We start from the raw sequence: 22333 nt of genomic DNA, 5'->3' as shown, positions 1-22333 counted from the left end.
CATTTTATCTCGTGGAGATTATTGGTAAAATCTTTAAGTTTCCTGTGAAGATTTGTAGCTCAGGTTGTGGATGAAGTTGTTGGCTTGCTCACTGAGCTGGATGGTTATTGTACAAACATTTCATCACCATGCTAGGTAATATCATCAGTGCGCCTCCAACGAAGTGATGTTGTTCTACTCCATCTGGAATTTTTATGATCCAGTCTGTTAAGTTGGGTTGTGTCATTTCCAGTTCTGTTCTGCATGGGTTTGTATATGGGGGTCTAATTCCATATGTTTGTTAATTGCATTACACGTTGAAAACCAGGCCTCTAGGAATTTCCACGCATGTCAGTGGTTGGCTTGAGCTAGGATGGTCTCATTGTCCCAGTTAAATTGATGGCCTTCACTGGCTGGGTGCACTGGATGAGGGAAAGTTCATAATGTTGTTTTGCTGCTCACCAGTGTTTGTGTATCCTGATGGCTAGTTTCCTTCTGGTCAATAATGGTCTGGTCCTTCTGTAATGCATTTAACAAACATGCGGAATTACACAATATATAGAAACCCACGCAGAACAGAACCAGAAATGACACAATCCAGCTTCACCTGAGCGGATCATATAAATACCAGGTGGAGTAGAACAACATTGCCTCATCGGAGGCTGCACTGATGATGTTACCTCGCATGGTGATGAAACGTCTGTATGGTACAGCCAGCTCGGCGAGCAAGTCAACAGCCTCATTGGTGAAATCTTTCATTCCTCTCTCACAGACGTTTATAGCTGTGTACTGTTGTAGAGTTTTAAGTCTTCCTGCCAGCTGCTTTTGGCAGAACGTCAAATTTAGTTAAATTTAGCTGACTCCCATAATAGCCCTAAAAGGAGTGAATCTGAATCAGCCACACCGAGATTGTTATACAAATCAAGTACTAACTTGAAGATATAATTTCTACTTTCAATTAGACTTTAATATTTACTATTCTATACTGTAGATTCGTAATTCAGACTTTTCTGAATAGTCAAAATGCTTCATGAGCAATTAACTAACTACAATGGATATACAGCACAAAATGAGAAATCTGGCACATCTTTAACATTTCTACTCCTGAAAGAACATTAGAAATCTGAGATCCTAGAATCATAGAATCATATGAGTCAGAAAAAGCTTTTCAGCCCTGAATCTGACTGACAAAAACTACTCTAAATCTACATTATTCCCACTTTCCAGCACTTGGCCCATTGCCTTGACTGGTATGATATTTCAAGTGCTCATCCAAGTACTAACAAGAACCTATATAGCAGGAATATTTGACACCCAGTCTTGCCCTTCCTTGAACCAGATCTTCGTCACTGTTACAATATCATAATTCCACATTACAATCTGTGTCTAACTACTCAACCTTACACATTATGCTCTGCATATTTACAAACAGTCATAGAGCGACACAGCACAGAAACAGACCCTTTGGCCCAAGTTGTCCAGGCCAACCAGATATCCTAAACTGATCAAGTCCTATTTGTCAGCCTTTAGGCCTTATTTCCCCTAAACCCTTCCTATTCATGTACTCATCCAGATGCTTTTTAAAGTTGTAACTGTACCCATTCCAATACTTCCTCTGCAGCTCATTCCATACGTGTACCATCCTCTGTATGAAAATGTTGTCCCTTATGTACCTTTTAAATCTTTCCCCTCTCACCTAAAACCTATGCCCTCTAGTTTTGGACTCCCTTACCCTGGGAAAAATGACCTGAGCTATTCATCCTATCATAGAACATGGAATATAGAACAGTACACCACAGTACAGACCCTTCGGCCCACGATGTTGTGCCGACTTATTATTCTACTCTAAGATCAAACTAACCTGCATACTCTACATTTTACTTTCATCCATGTGCATACCCAAGAGTCGCTGAAATGTCCCTAATGTATCTGACTCCACTACCACCACTGGCAGTGCATTCCACACACCCACCACTCTCTGTGTAAAGAACCTACCTCTGACATCTCCCCTATACCTTCCTCCACTCACTTTAAAATTATGCTGCCTTGTGATAGCCATCTCCACCCTGGGAAAAGGTCTCTGGCTGTCCACTCTATCTATGCCTCTCATAATCTCGTACATCTCTATCAAGTCACCTCTCATCCTTCTTCGCTCCACTGAGAAAAGCCCTAGTTCCCTCAATCTTTCCTCATTAGACCTGCCTTCCAGTCTAGGCAACATCCTGGTAAATTTCCTCTGCATTGTCTCTAAAGCTTCTACATCTTTCCTATGATGAGGCAACCAGAACTGAACAGAATATTCGAAGTGTGGCCTAACTAGGGTTTTATAGAGCTGCAGCATAACCTCGCAGCTCTTAAACTCAATCCCCCTGCCAATGAAAGCCAACACACCATACACCTTCTTAACAACCCTATCAACTTGGGTGGCAACTTTGAGGGATCTATGGACGTGGACCCCAAGGTCCCTCTGTTCCTCCACATTGCCAAGAATCCTACCATTAACCCTGTATTCTGCTTTCAAATTCGACCTTCCAAAATGAATCACTTCAGACTTTCCTGGGTTGAATTCCATCTGCCTTCTTTGGCCATCTTCACATTTTGTCAATATCCCATTGCAACCTACAACAGCCCTCCACACAATCCACGACTCCACCAGCCTTCATGTCATCGGCAGACTTACTAACTCACCCTTCTGCTTCCTCATCCAAGTCATCTATAAAGATCACAAAGAGCAGAGGTCCCAGAACAGATCCCTGCAGAACACGACTGGTTACCAACCTCCAGGCCGAATACTTTCTATCTGCTACCACCCTTTGTCTTCTATTAGGCAGCCAATTCTGTATCCTTTCAGCCAAATTTCCATGAATCACATGCCTCCTTAATTTCTGAATAAGCCTACTGTGGGAAACCTTATCAAATGCCTTGCTTTAACTCCATATACATCATATCCACTTGTCTGCCTTCATCAATATGTTTTGTCACATCCTCAAAGAATTCAATAAGCCTTATGAGGCCTGATCTGTCCCTCACAAAGCCATACTGACTATCTCTAATCAAACTCTGTTTTCCCAAATTATCATACATACTGTCTCTCAGAATCCTCCTCCAATAATTTGCCCATCACAGAAGTAACACTGACTGGTTTGTAATTCCAGGGTTATCCCTATTCCCTTATTGAACAAGGAAGTAACATTTGCCACCCTCTATCCAGGCCTCTCATGATCTTTTAAACCTCTATAAGGTCACTCCTCAACGTCTGATGCTCCAGAGTCAAGAGCCCCAGCCTATTCAGCTTCTTCCTACTGATCAGACCCTCTAACCTTGGCAACATCCTTGTAAATCTTTTCTGAACCCTTTCAAGTTTAACAACGTCCTTCTTATAGCAGGGAGACCACGAGTGAATGCAGTATTCTAAAAGTGGTCTTATCACTGTCCTGTATAGCTGCAACATGAAATCTCAACTCCTGTATTCAATGCACTAACCAATGAAGGCAAGTGTGTCAAATGCCTTCTTCACCACCCTATTACGACATTTCATGTACTCATCCAAGTACTATATATATTTGTGTAAAAATCGATTATTTTAAACTGCTTTATAAGATGAAATTTATGGGGTCGACTGTTACATATATACTACTTTTGAGGGGCTGAAGTTCATGCCACAGTCCAAAATATCGTTAGCAGAAACCCAATTGATTTCTAAACGAACAAAGAAAAAATACAATGAATTACGGTAATTACTGTAATATCTTATCTTCTACTTCAGCAGGCGGTTTTGCACAATCTTAGTTCTGTGCCAAAGTGTGAAGTCATGCCTTCTCATGAACCTTGTGCACCATCCAGCACATGCCTTAAAATCCGAAATTCCATCTTTCTTTGTTTTGTGCGCGGATTTAGATGGCTACACGACTAACACATTTTCCATTTTCATGATTTTCAAGTACCTACTCAGCAACTTTTATCTCCAATTGTGGCCGCTTGCTATGTCTACCTCTGACACAATTTTGTTTTGGTATTGTCTGAAGTTGGTTCAATATCTTTCCCCAGTCTGTCACAACTTTCTCTGAAACATAAAATTTTCACCGTTATTTTTGTTCTCTACAACTTCAATAACTTTCAGTTTAAATGCTGCTGTATATTTTTGTTTTTTTCTGGGGGGCATTTTTGCACAAAATGATGAAGAAATTTCAAAACACATAAAAACGCAAAAAAGAGTTCATTTCCTCAGCGTAACATTTATGTATAGGAAAAATTACTCACAAATGTTGATCTGTTGTCTGAAGAACTGCGGTCAACCTTTACATGAGATATATGGAAAATCCTCATTTTTTTGGCTAAAAATAGGGGGTCGATTTTTACATGAGATCAACTTTTTACTTGAGTATATATGGTACTTTTTAAAGAATATATGGTTTCTGACATGAACTATCACTCCATGCAATGTTTTCCAACATGCCACCATCTGCTGGGTGAAAATATTCTTCCTTAAATCTCGTCTAAACCTCAAGCCTTTCACCATAAAATTATACACTGCTGTTACTGACCCTTCAAATAAGGGGATCAGCTGCTTTCTATATACCCCGTCCATGACCCCCAATCCCAGAAACTTCAGTCACTTCGAAATAGTAAGAACTGCCGATGCTGGAGTCAGAGATAACACTCTGAACTGGAGGAACACAGCAGGCCAGACAGCTTCAGAGTAGCAGGAAAGTTGACATTTTGGGTTGGGACCCTTCTTCAGAAATGGGGAGGAGGAGGGGAGTTCAGAAATATATAGAGAGAGAAAGCATGGGACTAGGGAAGGTAGGTGGGATGGTGGACAGTGAATGCAGGTAGGGAACAGTGGGGATTGGTCAGTGAGGAGGCTAGTTGGGAGAGAAGATGGTCAGGTTGTGTCAGGTCAAGGAGGCAAGGATGAGAGGGAGGGTTGAACATGAGATGAGGCTGTGGGTAAGCCCAGTTTCAAAATTTGAAACTGGGAAAACTCATGTTTAGGCCATTGGGCTGGAGGCTCCTGAGATGGAATATGAGGTGCTTTATTTCAAAGGGAGTATTAAAATAAAGTGATCTTGCTAAGACTGCAGTTGGGATGCTGTGAATAGTTCTGGGCCCCATATCTAAGGAACAATATACTGGCATTGAGGGAAGGGCAGAGAAGATTCATGCACCTGCTCCTACATCTTGTGGTCCAAGTATTGCAGCCAATCCTCTGAACTGCATTTCAGGAAATATATCACGGTCTTCGTGAGAGTGCACAGGAGATTTGCAAGGATGATGTTAATTGTGAACTTTTTTTTAAGAAAAAAAGGCATGAGATAAAATTGAGCATCAAAATGCACATGTTAGGAAAGATTGTTGTCTGCCATGTTACAAGGCAGCACGGTGGCTCAGTGGTTAGCACTGCTGCCTCACGACAACAGGAATCCGGTTTCGATTCCACCATCAGGCGACTGTCTGTGTGGAGTTTGCACATACCCCCTGTGTCTGTGTGGGTTTCCTCCATGTGCTCTGGTTTCCCCCCATACTCCAAAGATGTGCAGGCTAGGTGGATTGGTCATACTAAATTGCCGGTAGTGTTCAGAGATATATAGATTAGGTGGATGGATCTGGGATGCTTTGAGGGTTGGTGTGGACTTGTTAGGCCGAAGGGCCTGTTTACACACTGTAGGGATTCTGTGATCTATGAGAGGATAATTTTGTGGAGAGACAAGGAACGCTGGAATTGTTCTCCTAGGTACAGAGAAGGTTAAAGGTTGGCTTCATGGAGGTCTTCAAAACTGTAAAGGATTTTGAAGGAACAAATAACAAGGAAAGGTATTCAACCTGTAACCTGGTTGGGAGTCCTATAGCTCACCAGTTTCCCTGCTTTTCAGCTGAACAGATTTGAAGAACGAGGATAAATTACTCCCCTTGCAGAAATTCCAACCACCAAAATACCATGTTTCATTTTTATTTGTAAACCACAGTGTCTGCACACTTTAAATTGCCAAAAGTGTTTTAAACACTTAAGATTTTTCACTCATAAATAGGTACTTGTGCCGCATCATTACCCTTTGTACTTCCAGAAATTCATTCACGTTGAGGATGAGGATAATCCTAGAAATAAACGAGTAAGATATTTCATTAAAGTTTAGATTTTGCTCTTCTAACTTGTATCCAGTGTACCTTGTTTCTAAAAAAAATTGATTGTTCTGGTTTTAGAAATCTTGTTACTGTCTTTGAGCAATCAGCGTGAACATTGGAAGGAGTAAGACGAACCTTTGATCCAATTTACACAATTAGCTTGCCCCTCACTGCTTCCATCTTCTGTGTCCTCCAACGGAAATTAACAAATTCAGTTGTTTAATCCTTTTTATGTTTTGTAGGAGAAATGCTACCTAAAAGAAGAGAAGGTTCGCCTAACTAAGGAACTTGCCTGTATAGTATCGGAAAGAAATAAAATTGCTGGAGAGCTTGATACCCTAAAATCTCAAGAAAAATGTTTGAAGGAAAAACTAGTTAGACTGGAGTCAGCATTAGAGAAGGTAGCTGTACTAATTTTAATTTTTCATTAATTATTTGAGACATCTCTTGTATTTATCACCTCAGATAATGGCAGTGCTGGGGATTAATTTACCTTAAATAAACTTTGCTTTTAATGCTTGCATCTGATTTGAGTTGAGACAACTCAGCATACACGAGTGGACGGGTAAAGCACACCTTGCTACTGTGTAGACTGGACTGGAATTGAATCCAGGTGATGTTAGGGTGCTAGCCCACAGCACCACTTGTTTTATGCTCCACTGTTAAGTATATGGAAATGGAAACTATTTGATAAGCCACAAGCTATTAATTGGAGAGGGGAAATAAATGAAATATCTGTCCCATTATGAGATTTTTCTGATGATCTTCCTTTCACATTATCTAAAAGATCTGTTGTCATCACTATTCTTTTCCTAAAGGTGTTCCCATCGTGTAGAGATTTTAACGAGGTCAGCCAGGTGGATATCATAGAATAGGAGTTCCCTGATTGGGGCAGTTAATCTGCCCGAATCGGGGAGACCTGGCTGACAGATAAAAAGAAGAGTGTTAAACATCCTGACGCTCTAAGAGCTGCCTCTGAAGGAGCTAGATCACTGTCAAGATCACTGTAAACAAAGGGTGACTTGGTGATGGGCTACTGGCCTCTGTGGAATTATTTCTCATTAATTCTGTTAAGTAATGCTCTGCCATCAGACTAGTTGGCCTTTCCAAACATGCCTATTTTACGAGCTTTTTGCTTCAAAGTGTACTTTCATCAGCTGTTGATATTTCGAGTTTTTTTTGTTTTTATGGACAGTGTTTCAAACAGTTAACATTGCCTGGTCTTTTGATACTTGCTTTGTGAAACAAAATTTTTGTTCCCACATTTTGCAGTCAGATGTTTTATATCTGTAAATTAGAAGTAACTAAGGGACTTGTACGAGGTGTCAAGGCGTGGGGCTGGATGAACACAGCTGGCCAAGCAGCATCAGAGGAGCAGGAAGGCTGATGTTTCGGGCCTAGACCCTCCTTCAGAACATTTCCTCGGAAGACAATCCCTTCATTCTATGAATCAGTCAAGTAAACCCTTTTTAAATGCTTCCAAAGAATCAGCACTCTAAGATCTTTACTAAAGAGATCAAAGGTCCCCTGTAGTTGATCATTTCTGTCAATGGTTTTGCACCCAAATGTTTTATGAGGGGTTTTCAAGAACCAGGAAGCCACCTGAGAGTGGGCAAAAAACAAAAGCAAGGGTGGGGCAAAGCAATAAAGAATATTCTGCCCCTCTCTAGCACCACTAAGTTCCCCTGCCCCCTCCCTGAGCCCCCAACTCCCATTGTTTTCAACCTTCATTCTCTTAAGGCTATATTTTCTGGTTTCCCCAGACTTCCTTACCATCCATAGCATAGGAGAAATTCCCATACCTTATCATAGAGCCTTGGAAGTATTCAGTCCGAGAGGTCAAATTGGTTCTGTGCCACTGTGCACATTGGACACGCTCACAAAAATAGTTTCTTTACCTGTTGTAATGAGCACTTATTGTGTCCAATATTTTAAGTTATAGAAAAACTGTGCATTGAAGGCTATCCTTAGGCTATTGTTTTGGCTTTCCTGTTAATCCACTGTAACTTTATTTGGTAACGAGTGTTTGCAGTGTAAGCTATTTAGGACTGCCAGGAAATGTCCATTTTTTGCAGATATCTCTTGGTGTGCCAATTTATACAGGTTTCAGCTTATGTTACAAAACCAGCTCCTATTTATCGTGATGAATGGACAGGGTTTTTTTAAGTCCGAACAATTATCAATGAATGAATGCTAGCAGCAATCCTTCTCAAATGTCTAAATTTACAGAGTTTATACTGACAAATAAGCAAATGAAACCTGAATACAAATGGGTCTGAGTTACAAAAACATCAAACGTTAAGTTTGAAAGGTAACTAAATCACTTGACTCTGGGGCTACAGGGTGGATACCCCTCCTACAAAACATGGAAATGTTGCATTGTCTTCCAGTTGAAAATCATCAAACATTAATTGTATATGTATGTTGGTAAGAAGTGTAGTGATATAGTAATGTTTTCAGTAAAAACTGCTAAGAGAGCACTTTACCTTGGCTGATGAGTTTGCCTTGTTTGTAATTTCCATGTGAAACAGGCCTGTCTTAGATTTTCTGATTGTCAGTCAGTTATTCAGCGTCAGGAACAGGACTTCATGCGCTTAAAGCTGCAGCATGCCTTGGAAGTAAAGGTATGAATTTCTCAATTGTTTTTACATAGCATTGTTGATACTTTGTTATTTCATGGTGTCTTTTAAAATCTTAGTTTCAATCTGTGTGATTGGTGCTTGATTTTTTGGCCTGGATAAACAGTTTTGGGTGCTTTTGCACCTGCCTTGATAACTAGAATATGTTGGAACTGAGACCCATATAATCTGGAAGGATTTGTTTTTATTCATAAGAACGTGTAGGTCTAAAGGCTGGATTCAGTTTGCAAAGCAATGATTCCACTGGTTCAATATTTTTGACTTATTGTTTACAATGAGTTAGAACTTAAATTTGAATGTCTTCCAGATTACCCTCCAGGAAGACCCTTAAAAAACTATTTAGTTTTATATATTGGGCATTGATGTTTATTATGGTCTTTTTTTCATTCTTTCATGGGACGAGGGCGTTGCTGTTTGGTCAGCATTTATTGCCCATCCCTAATTGCCCAGAGGGAAGTTAGAATCAACCACATTGCAGTGGGCCTGGAGTCACTTGTCATCCAGACCAGATAAGAATGGCAGTTTCCTTTCCTAAAGGACATTAGTGAATCAGATGGTTTTTTCTGACAATTGACAATGGATTCATGGTCAACATTAAATTCTTAATTCCAGATATTTATTGAATTCAAATTCCACCAACTACCATGGCAAGATTCAAACCTGGATTCCCATAACGTTATCTGGGTCTCTGGATTAACAGTCAAACAATAATACCAGTAGGCTGTCGCTACCCCTAAATATTGCCTATTATTTATCTTGTTGAATGGGCAGGGTTTTTTTAAAATCCTAATAATTGTCAACTGTCTAATTATTTAAAATCATTTCCATATATTGTGTCTGTTTTAAGCCTGGGCAAAACCAGGCATACAGGGTAGAATTTAATGGTCCCACTCCCCAGTTGATTACAGGCATAGGGTAGGGAGGGGTGAATGACACCTTTACAACCACCATGTCACCCCGTCAATTAAGCCAGAGATAGAATAGATCATGGTTAACTTTCCTCTTTCTAGGTCTGTTGAGGTCTTTAAGAGGCCAATTAAGAAACTCACCTTGCTGACACTGATGCAGGGGTTGTGTGGTTTGAACCAACCATTGTAGCCGAGAGTTAGGATGCAGGCCTTAGTCAGGCTGTGCATGTTCAATGGACGGCCTTGCTGCTGGCCAAGGACACCCATGCAGGCTGGTTCCTCCCTCCCCCTCCCCCCCAGCTCACCACATCAACACTCCCCGTTATTGGAACATGTTTGATTCTCTGTCTCATGGATGTGGCCTGACTCAGCTCATGAGGCACTCTCTGTATTAGCTTCAGTGGTAAAAGTAGTGGACAGGGCAAATTTGTTATTTCTGTGGACTTCCAGAAGGCATTTAATAAAATCCTGTCCAAGAGACTGTTAGTTTTGAAGATGTTGGGATTGAAGGAGAATTATTCATCTGGTTTGGAAATTGGCACTGTGAAAAGAGACACAGAGTGAGGACAATGGACACTTAATCACATGGCCAGTGATGCCCACGGGGACCTGTGTTGGGGCCTCAGCTTTTCACAGTATTTATTAACAACTTGGGTAACAGGATGGCTAACTACTTGCCTAAGTTTGCTAATGAGACAATGTTGGCAGTATTGTAAGCAGTTTAGATGGAAGCATATAATTACAAAGAGACATTGATTGATAAAGATGACACTAAGATGAGTGGTAGAGCAAAGTGTGCAGAAGACACTGAAAGTCTACGGAGGGATATAGATAATCTAAGTGAATGGGCAAAGGTCTGGCAGATGGAGTACAATGTTGATAAGTGTGAGGTCATCCATTTTGGTCAGAATAACAGCAAAATGGACAATGTTTTAAATGGTAAAAAATCGCAGCACGCTGCTGTGCAGAGGGACTTGGGTGTCCTAGTGCAAGAATTGTTGCAGGCACAGCAGGTAATTAAAAAGGCAAATGGAATTTTGTCTGTCATTGCTAGAGGGATGGAGTTTAAAAAACAGGGATGTTATGCTGCAGCTGTATAGGGTCCTGCTGAGGCCACACCTGGAGTACTGTGTGCAGTTTTGGCCTCCGTACTTGAGAAGGGATATACTAAAACTGGAGGGGGTGCAGAGGAGATTCACTCAGTTGATTCCAAAATTGAGAGGGTTGGATTATGAGGAGACACTGAGTAGACTGGGATTATACTCATTGGAATTCAGAAGAATGAGGGGAGATTTTATAGAAACATAAGATTATGAAGGGAATAGATAGGGTGGAGGCAGGGAGGTTGTTCCCACTAGCCGGTGAAACTAGGACTAGGGGGTGTTGCCTCAAAATAAAGGGAAGCAGATGTAGGACTGAGGTCAGGAGGAACTTCTTCACCCAAAGGGTTGTGAATCTGTGGAATTCCCTGCCCAGTGAAGCGATTGAAGCTTCCTCACTGAGTGTGTTTAAGGCAAGGCTAGATACATTTTTGAACAGTAAGGGAATTAAGGGTTATGGTGTGTGGGCGGGTAAGTGGAGCTGAGTCTCAGTAAGATCAGCCATGTTCTTATTGAATGGCGGGGCAGGCTTGCGGGGTTGGATGGCCAACTCTTGCACCTAGTTCGTATGTTCTTCTATAAAGTGAATGGGCAAAACTGTGACAAATGGATTTCAATGTGGACAAAATGTGAGTTCACCCGTTTTGGATCAAAATCAAGTATTTTCTAAAGGGTGAAAAGTTCAAAACCAGAAATACTTTATACCAAATATACTTTATGGTTGAGATTCATGGATCATGAAAATATCACGAACAGCGACAGAAAATAATTTTTAAAAAGTCATGCTTCAGTTATATACAGCCCTGAAGATCACAGAGTACGAAGATTTACTCTGCTACTGCATCTTGGGGGGAAGTTGTTGGTCTTGGAGGAAATACAAGACATGCTTACTAGACTAATAATTAAATTCCAAGAGTTAAGCCAGGAAGAGAGAAAAAAAAATTAGGTTTGTGTTCCCTGGAATCTAGAAGGTGAAGTGGTGATTTGTTGGAAGTTTTCAGGATATTATGAATACATGAGAAAAATGCTTCCACTGTTTGAGGTGTCTAGAACTGAGGCAGACCCAAAAAATTATAGCCAGGCCTTTCAAGGAGTTGCAAGATTGGTGAAGTTTGGAAAGCTTTTCAGCAAAGAGCTGTTGCTACTGGATCAATAGTTAAGTTTCAAATGAGGTTGACCTTTTTTTTAAAAAATGAAAGAATTGCAGATGCAGGAAATCAGAAACAAAAACAGAAATGGCTGGAAAAGCTTAGCAGGCCTGACACCATCCGAGGAGAGAAATAGAGTTAAAGTTTCGGGTCCAATGACCCTTCCTCAGAACTGATGGTGGCTGGCAAAATGTCAGTTTATATGCAGAAGATAGGGTGGGAGGTAAGAGCAAGGAGTAAACAATCTGTGGAGGTAGAGCCCAAAGACAAGGAAGAACAGTTTGACAGGGAAAGGGTGGATAACTGGCAGCCTAGGAGAATGAATAGTTGCCAGTGGGGACTGTTAGTGGCAAACAATGGGTTGTGTGTAATAGCAGACCCTGTGATAACAAGGCCTGGTGTGTGAAGGGTTGGGGTAAGGACATGAGAGAACATACCTCCAGCCCTAAAACTGTTGTACTTGACGAGCAGAAAATGAGATGCTGGCAAGATGAATGCAGAACTGGCTTAGTCATAGGAGACAGAGGGGAGCAGTGAAAGGACGTTTTTTGGAGTGGAGGGCTGTGACTAGTGGTATTCCACCAGGTGCTAAGACCTCTGCTGTTCATAATCGACATAAATGATTTGGCAGAAAACTTAGTTGGTCTAATTAGTAAGTTTGCAGACGATACAAAGATTGGTGGAGCTGTGGATAGTGAAGAGGATTGTCGGGATGCAGATCAGTTGGGGGCATGAGCAGAAAAATGGCAGATGGAGTTTAATCCATACAAACATGTAGTGATGCATTTTGGAATGTCAAGCCCAGGTGGAAATTATACAGTGAATGGCAGAACCCTTTGGAGTATTGATATGCAGAGAGAGCTGGATGTGCAGGTCAACAGATTGCTGAAAGTGTCAGCGTAAGTAGATAAGGCAGGATCAAAGTACCTGCCCACCCTTAATTCCTTTACTGTTCAAAAACTTACATTGAGTATAAGGATATACTAGTTATGTTGCCGCTTTATAGAACTTGAGTTACGTCACACTTGGAATATTGAGTACAGTTCTGGTCACCACAGTACCAGAAGGATGTGGATGTTCTGGAGAGTGCACAGAAAACGTTTACCAGGATGTTACCTGGTATGGGGGATTTTTAGCTATGAAGAAAGGTTGGATAAACTGTGTTTGTCTTCACTGGAATGCAGGAGGTTGAGGGGTGACCCAATAGGGGTTTATAAGATTATGAACGGCATGGATAGAGCGGAAAGTATAAGGCTTTTTCCCAGTTTGGAAGCATCAATTACTTTGGGATGCGGGTTCAAGGTGCAAGAGAAGTTGGAAAGAGATGTGCGAGTCAAGTTTTTCACACAAAAGTGGTGAGTATCTGGAACACACTGCCAGAGGAGGTGGTGGAAACAGACACAATAGCAGCATTCAAGAAACACCTGGATGAATTTACGAATAGGAAGGGAATAGAGAAATACGGATCCTGTCAATGAAGACAGTTTTTGAAAAGAAGGACAAAATGTGGCAGCCCAGATTTGCAGCACCAAAAGGCCAGTTCCTGTGCTGTATTGTTCTTGGTTCCTCCTGCACTGATGCTTTGTCCATATTTCTTGGTAACGTTTTGTTTTTCTGTAAGATGCTGAGTATCACATGTTTTTAAAGCTGAAGCACTGTGACATCACTTGATATTTTTTGTTAGCCAGAGAGATTAAAGGACACGCCACAATGGCACGTACGTTGAGTTAGGTTACACATTAATGGCAGAAAAGGCCAGAGTGCTTCAATGGCCCATTACTGTTCCTGTGCAAAGGAAATTGGCTGGGGAGAACTGATACACGTACATTAGTGAAGAAAGTGAACAGAATGCCCATCAATAAACGAGGAAGCCATAGTGGAGAACTAAGAAAAATATTTATTTTTAAGTTTCTGTCTTTCTGTAATTCTCTTTTCTCATGTTTTTCTTCATTTTACAATAATACTCATAATTTTTCTCACCTTTTACTCCGCACCCAACTGAATTTCCCCTCTATCCTAATTCTGTTCATTCACATATACCAGTGTTGCCTTCTATATTAGCCACCAGCTGCTTGTACCTAATTACACCACACATTAATGCACTAAATACATTAGGTGGATAATTGATTTTAACATCTGAACAATATGTATATACAATAAGTAAAGTAAATGTATTTGTATGGTTATACATTTGTAGTAAAAGCTTTGTGCATATTTATTGGTAAAGTATTATTTTTTCTAATATGACATGTATCACAATTTTTTTAAAAACTGAGGCACTGTGACCTCACTTGCAGCGTTACACAGAGAGGGGAGAAATCATATCATCTGTTCAACCAATTTGAAAAATCAATTTGGGACAATAGGATTGAAACCCACAAAAAGAAACAGTTCCAACAGTGCACAATATGGCCAAGGGCAAGACGTATTCATCTATGTTGATGGAGAGCAGGGGTGGGTCTGATGCATCTCAGTGAGGCGGCATTCTCTGTAGTCACTCTGATAAAGTCAAATTATCACTCATAAATGACAGACAAAAGATTAGATTTTATTTATTGTCACAGAGATTAAGCCAGAGACTGCAGTAAAAAGCATTGTATCTGATGTATTCATGTCAGAATTCCAAACTTTGATAAAAGGCAAACATGGCAGAGTTTCACAACTAAAGTTGTACATATCTCACTGCAAATGAGGTACACATTACATGTTAGATTCTTTCTACTAAAGTCAGCAGGTACGGCTAAAATGGCATCACCATGGCCACACTTCTGGTTCGTCAGCAAATTGCCTTATAGGTACCATGTAAAATATGCCTACTTGTTAGTTTAGAAACCTGGTTTTCCTTGGTATTGTTTCAGACCGTCTTCCATAATATGCACCATCCCACACACATAAATGTCTCCCTGTCTCCAAACACATCACCAGGTGATTGTTTACATCCGCTCATCACGTAGTCAAATCGTCGGTGAAGTCTGCTAACAAACGCAACATACAGCACTGCATGAGAGAATACAGTTTTAAAAAGCCTACTGGAGAGAAAGTAAATCTAATCTAGGGAGGGAAGTACCATTATCCGCAATTTTTTAGTTTATTGGTTTATGGAATATAGGCATTCCTGGCTGAATCACAATGTGTGGCATTTGAGAAGATGGAGTAAGCTGCCTGCTTGCACTTCTGTAATCCATTCGGAGTAGGTACTCCACTGTGCTGTTAGGACAAAGTTCCAGTATTTTGTCCCAGATACACTGAAGAAACAGCAATATTTCAGAGACAGGCTGACTTATGAATTAAACTACTTCTATGATATGCAATGATATAATGTAAGGTAAACAGGCAGGAGAGAGGCAAAGGGTAGAATTAAGGAAGAGAAAAGGACTTAAGACTGTTTGGGGTTTGTGATTAGCTTGCATGCTAGTAGTTGTGAAACTGCAGAATGCAAAAACTAAACGAGCATGTAGTAAAGACTGTGATTTCAAAAGAGAATTTTAGTTTTTGCGTAGATTGAGATAAGCAGGTAAGTTCATGTTTGAAAGATAGAAACTTTTTGCAGTTTTCTGCGACAGTATGACCTAGAATAAAGGCGACTTGCCATATTAGATTTAATAATGAGTAATGGGTCTGATTTAGTAACAACCTAATAGAATGTGAACATTTAGTGACCATAATATCATTGTATTGACTGTCGCGCTTCATATGAATCAACTTATAAAAATTTAGATTAAGTAAAGGCCAGCCTCAATGGACCAAGACAGAGACTGTCCACAGCAAACTCCTCAAGTCTTAATGGGGATAATATTACATAATATCAGTGGGACATTTCCAAAAATGAATTTAACAGGGTATGGAACCAGTTTATGCTTCCATGTAATGAGAGTTCTGGACATTTTGGGTGGGATTGGAGTGTGGTGATGGGGAACAAGCCTTTGGACAAGGTAAGTTTAACAGAAAAAGCTGAAAGGATGCAAGAAGTAGCACAGACTCCAGCAAAAAGAAAAGCTACAAGGAACATTAAAGATGACAAAATAGATCGAGCATACAAAAAGGTGCATGAAATGAAATATCTAAAGAATGTCAAAATTAAGACAATTATTGTAATATTAAGAGGAAACGGGTGGATAAGGTCAATGTGTGCTCCTTGAAAACTAATAGCAGTGATGTTAATGAAAATAAGGAAATGGTAGACTTATTAAATAATTGCTTTCCATCATTATTTGCAATATAAAAAGAGGATGATATGGCGATCATCACAAGGGAACTGAAATTGTATCAGATGAGCCAGAGACTCACCAAACATAAGCAAATTTACATAAACAAAACTCAACAAATGAAAGAAATAATGGCACTAAAGAATGGCAAAACACCAAGACCTCAAATGTTATCCATCATAGACTTTTAAAGGAAATAAATGAGATCATTGTTAATGCTCTAACTTTGAATTTCCAAAAGTTCTGTAGCTTAGCTGTTCATCAAGGTTAAAAAATTGACCGTATTACTCCGCTGTTTGAGAAAGTTGAAAGGGAATCTGCTGTATAAAATTACTAGGGTCTATAATTAAGAATAAGATTGATTTGAACAACATGGAAATGTTTGAGCTGACATGGAAGAGACCCACATGGATTACCTTGTGTTTGTTGAGACTGATTAAATGTTCTTGAAGCAGTTACTAAAGTAACAAACAGTAGAACTTTATTAACTCTATCACAGGATGCATACAGCACTGGCAAGGCTAATTTTTGTTGCCATTCCCAAATGCTTTGAAGGTGATGAACTTTCTTCTTCAACTGCTGTAGTCCATTTGCTGCAGGTACACATACAGTCTTGCTGGGAAGGAAGTTCCAAGATTTCAATCTCAAATCAGGAAATGGACTTCCATATAGCTCCAAGTGAAGGTATGGGAACTTGCAAATGTTGGTGTTTCCATGAGTGTACAGTTCTTTTCCTTCTTGGTTGTAGAGTTTGTGGGTTTAGAAGGTGCTGTTGGAGGATCTTTGGTGACTCTAGTGCACTTTTTAGTTAGTACACACTCCTGCGATTGTGTATCAGTGATGGCAACAATGAATGTGAATTGGTGGATATGGTGCCGATCCTGGGGACTGCTTGATGACATTGAGCTTCTTGAATGTCGTTGAAGCTGCAGTCATCCAGGCAAGTGAGGAGTGTTCTGTAACTGACTGGAGCTTTGCAATACCTTGAGGAACTTCAACCAGACCCTGCATTGAGATGATTGACAGCTAACAGCTACAACCCTCTATATTCCTAAAAGGCATGATCCCACCCAGTGGAGAACTTCCCCCCGATTCCTATTGACTTCAACGTTACTAACACGCCTTGATGCCATGCTTAGTCAAATGCTCAATCAAGTACAACTATTTTGAGCATGTAAGACTTTTAAAATGCTGATCGACATTATTGATGTAAACTTCTAGAAGCATTTAATAGAGTCTCTCTAAAGAAATCAGCAGTTAAAGTTTAAGCTCATAAATCAACAGCAAATTATTGATGAATTCATAGTAGGCGACATTGGCAGTTATTTGTACTGAGGAAGGGTTACTGGACCTGAAACGTTAACTCTGTTTTCTCCTCCGCAGATGCTGCCCGACCTGCTGAGCTTTTCCAGCAACTTCGTTTTTGTTCCTGATTTACAGCATCTGCAGTTCTTTTAGTTTTTATTTGGCGGTTAGTCTAATTGTCAGGATGTGACCAGTAGGGTACCACTGATTTTAGGGTACAGATATTTATGCCATTTTTTAACAACTTAGTTGATAGGATGGAGAACCACGTATCCAAATTTGAAAACTACACAAAAACAGTAAGTAGAGTAGATGAGTGTATATAATTACAAAGTGATGTTTATAAATACAGAGTAAAATTGGCAAATGGGTTCCAGTGTAAGGCAAAAGAACGCCATAGAATTGCCAATGATGTAAATCAGAAACAAAAACAGAATTAGTAGAAAAAACTCAGCAGGTCTTCCAGCATCTATAGGGAGAAAGCAAAGTTAACATTTTGGCACTGGATCTGTTTAAAAAAAGCTAATTCAGTGCTGGCTTTTATATCTAAGGATCTAAAGTACAAAGGCATATATGAAGCTATGGATAGGCCACACCAGGAGAAAGTACTCTGTTCAGTCTGGACACTGTGCCTTAGGGAAAATACATTGATCTTTGAGGAGACAAAACGTAGATTCACTAGAATGGCATCTGGACTCCAAAAGCGAAATCACAGAGAGCAATTACACAAATCATGGTTGTATTCCAGAAGTGGGATAGTTTTTTAAAATTTGCTGATCGGATGTGGATATTAGTGGTGGGTTATATTATTGCCTGTCCCTAGAAGCTGTCGAGATGGTGATGGTGAGCTGTATTCTGAAACTGTGGCAGTCCATGTTCTGCAAGTAGACCCATAACGCCATTAGAGAGGGAATTCCATGATTTTGTTTTGGTGACAGTGATGGAATAGTGATATATTTTCAAGTCAGTATAGTGAATGACTTGGAAGGGAACTTGCAGTTGGTGGTGATCCCATGTATCTGCTGATCTTCTCCTAGCTGAAAGTGATTGTCGGTTTGGAAGGTGCTATTTAAGGATCTTGGGCGATTTCTGCAGTGCGTCTTGTAGATAGTTACACAAAGCTGCTTTTGGACATCGGTGGTGGAGGGATCAGATGCTTGTGGATATGGTGCCAGTCAAGCAGGCTGCTCTGTCCTGGATGGTATCAAGCTTCCTGAGTGTTGTTGGAGCTGCACTCATCCAGGTAGGCGAGGAGGATTCCTTCACATACCTGACGTGTGCTTTGTAGATGGTGGAAAGGCTTTAGGGAGGGGTGGGGGGAATGTGTGTATCAGGTGGTGAGTTACTCACTGAAATATTTCTAGCTTTTGACCTCCTCTTGTAGCTATTGCATTCATATGGTGCTGAGTCCAGTTGAGTTTCTGGTCAGTGGTAACCCAGAATGTTGATAATGGGGGATTCAGTGATGGTAACACCCATGAATATCAAAGGACAATGATTAGATTGTCTCTTATTGGAGACGTTCATTGCCTGCCATTTGTGGGTGCACGTGCTACCTGCTACCTGCTACCTGTCAGCCCAAGTTTTGATATTGTCCAGAGATAGATTTTCTGAAGAAGAATCCTGACCCGAAACATCAACTTTCCTGCTCCTCTGATGTTGCCTGGCCTGCTGTGTTCCTCCAACTCCACACTGTGTTATCTCTTAGAAATTGTTCAGGTCTTGTTGCATTTGAACATAACCCTTCAGATACTGAAGCAGTCTGTGAATGCTGCTGAACATTATGCAGTCATTGGTGAACGTCCCTGTTTCAGACTATATGATGGAAGGAAGGCCATTGATGAAGCAATTGAAGATGGTTGGTCCTAGGGCACAACCCTGAGGAATGTTTGCAGAGATGTCTTGGAGCTGAAATAACTGACCTTCAGCAAATACAACCATCTTCCTTTGTGCCAGATGTGATTCCAACTACCAGAGAGTTTGTCCCCAATACCCATTGATTCCAGGGCTCTTTAATGCCACATTCAGTTGGAGTTTCGATATCAAGGGCTGACACTCTCACCTCACCTCTGGAATTCAGCTCTTTTGTCTATGTTTGCACTGAGGTTGTAATAAGGTCAGGAGCTGAGTGGCCCTGGTAAAACCCAAATTGAGCATCACTGAGCGGGTTATTGCTGACCTTGATAGCAACATTGATGACACCTTCCAGCACTATTGATAGTTGAGAGTAGACTGATGGAGCTAGTTCGCTGGTTTGGATTTGTCCTGCTGTTTGTGTACGGGACATACCTGGGTAATTTTGCACATTGTCAGGTAGATGTCAGTGCAGTAACTGTACTGGTAAACATGGCTAGGAGTGCGCAAGTTCCGAAACATAAGTCTTCAGTACTATTGCCTGTATATTGTTAGAGCCTTTGCAGTATCCAGAGCCTCCAATTGTCTCCAGATAGCATGTGGTGTGAATAAAATTAGCTGAAGTTGTGGCAGGATTGCTGAGCTTAGATTTGATCCGTTGATTACTTAGCTCTGTCTATTGCTTGCTGCTTATGGTGTTTAGCTAGACAGTAGTCCAGTTTGCTAGCTTCACCAGGTCGACACCTTATTTTCAGGTAAGCCTGGTGCTGCTTCTGGAATGCCCTCCTACATTCCATTGAACCAGGTTTGAACTCCTGGCTTGATGGTAATGGTTGAGTGGGGGAATATGCTGAGCCATGAGGTTATAGATTGTGCTGGAGTACAGTTCTGTTGCTGTTGATGGCCCTCAATGTCTCACGGATGCCCAGTCTTGAATTACTAGATCTGTTCAAAGTCTGCCTTATTTAGCATGGTAATAGAGCCACACAACACAGTAGAAGCTTTTCCTAATCTGAAGGTGGGACTATGTCTTCAAAAGGATAGCTGCATCTATAGCCAGCAGATTGGTATGGATGAGGTCAAGAAATGTTTTTCCTCCTTGTTGGTTCCTTCACCACCTGCAGCAGAGCCAGTCTAGCAGCTCTGTCCTTTAGGACCCGACCAGCTCAAACAGTACTGCTGCTGAGCCAGTCTTAGTGGTGGACATTGAAATCCCTAACCTAGGATGCATTTGGCACCCTTGCCACCTTCAGTGCTTCCTCCAAGTATTGGAGGAGCACTGACTCATCAGCTGAGGGTGGACAGTACATGGTAATCAACAGGAGGTTGTCTTGCCCATGCTTGACCCAATGCTATGAGACTGCACGCAGAGCAGAGTCAATGTTCTGGCCTCGCAGGGCAACTCCCTCCTGATTATGTGCCACTGTGCTGCCACCTCTGAATATGTCCTGCAGGTGGGTTAAGACATATCCTGGGATGGTGATGGTGGTTACGTTGAATGTAAGGTATGTTTCCATGAATATGATTATGTAAGTCTGTGGACTAGTTTGTGATACAGCTTAAAATTTTGGGCACAACTCCAGATGTTAGTAAGGAGGACTTTTCAGAGACAACAGGGCTGTTTCTGCCACTGTCATTCTGGTGCCTGGGTTGATGCCAGGTGATCCATCCAGTTTCATTTCTTTGTTGAGGTTTCATTGTGATTAACTAATAGGTCATTCCAGAGGGCAGTTGAGAGTCAACAACATTGCTGTTAGTCTGGAGTCACATGTAGGCCAAACCAGTTGCTAACATCTGTGAAGGAGATGGGTTTTTCTGACAGTGGTTTCATGGATCATCATTAGATTCTTAATTCCATACTGTATTTTCATAGAAAGAACTGTTCCACTATCTGTGGTGGGATTGAACCCCAGTCCCCAGAAGATAAGCTAAATTACTGTATTAGTAGTCGAGGCCATCACTTCCCCAATTCCAAATTCCCCAACTGGCAGAAATAGGTTAGTCTGGCAGAAACTATCAGTTCCCTTTAAATATTTGGAAATTTAGATTAAGGGAAGGTGATAGCTCAGTGGTATTACCACTAGACAATTAATCTAGAGACCAAGTAAATTTCTGGGATTCTGGTTTGAACCCTGCCATGGCAGATAGTGGAATGTGAATTTAATAAATATCTGGAATTAAGAGTCTAATGATGACCAGGAAACAATTGCAGATCATCAGAAAACCCTTTTGCTCACTGATGTCCTTAGTTGGTGTCAGGAATATCAGCTAAGAATGCCGCTGTACCTTTAGTCAGATGATGGAAACTGCCATCCTAACCTGGTCTGCTTTAAATCTGATTCCAGACCCATGGCAATGTAATTGACCCTTAAATGTCCTCCAGGCAATTAGAGATGGGCAATAAATGCTGACCTAGCTCGTGATGCTCACATCCCATGAATGAATCAAAACAGAAAATTAACAAAAATAAGGAGCATTGCCTAAGTATTAGGATCAGATCCTTAAATGCTGAAATTAAGAAACACTTCATAAAAAGTACATGGAAAGGATGGTAGAAATTTAAAAACTGAGATCTGCAAGTGATTGCTGTTACTGTTTAAATTGTTAGTTTTAGTTTTTGTTAACCAAAGGTGTTGAGTGATATGGGGCAAAATTGGAATTGGGTACTGTTGCTAAGTAGGGTACAGTACTTGTGAACTGGAAGGTGGGATGTTAGAATTTGCTTGTAAAATGGTAGGAGGAAGTATCCATCCCCTTTATAAGATGATGCGCTTTTTCTAGACTAGGAGAGCTTGAGGGTAAGAGTCAGGTTAAAATCACTTTGTATACTTCTTTTGACAGAGCATAGAGCAGCGAGAGCCTCTCTGGGTGTTTCAGTTTTAGTTGTCGGGAGGGTAGGGGGATCAACCTCTGCTTTATAACAGTACCATATCAACCACTTTGTAATTGAATGCCAGAATAAGTCCCAGAGACTAAATCAAAAACAGAAATTCAGGGGACTGGCAACATCTGTGAGAGAAAGCAGATTTAACATTTCGGGTCCATTGACGATTCTTTGTGTTTTTATTGCCC

General features: G+C 40.8%; 1 protein-coding gene across 2 annotated transcripts in view; it reads left to right on the top strand.

The window, feature by feature from the left end:
* The window catches only part of LOC125454639 (coiled-coil domain-containing protein 158-like), a 188475-nt gene that overhangs the window by 132515 nt on the left and 33627 nt on the right, over positions 1-22333 (top strand). For both annotated transcript variants that reach the window (XM_048535619.2, XM_059646391.1), the window contains exons 16-17: positions 6345-6503; positions 8634-8726. In XM_048535619.2, coding sequence (XP_048391576.2) covers positions 6345-6503; positions 8634-8726 — 252 coding nt within the window. The remainder of the gene's footprint in view (positions 1-6344; positions 6504-8633; positions 8727-22333) is intronic.

Source organism: Stegostoma tigrinum, chromosome 1, assembly GCF_030684315.1.
Source record: "Stegostoma tigrinum isolate sSteTig4 chromosome 1, sSteTig4.hap1, whole genome shotgun sequence".
NCBI lineage: Eukaryota > Metazoa > Chordata > Chondrichthyes > Orectolobiformes > Stegostomatidae > Stegostoma > Stegostoma tigrinum.
Note: the sequence above shows the minus strand (reverse complement) of the source record. Positions and strands in the feature narration are given on the sequence as shown.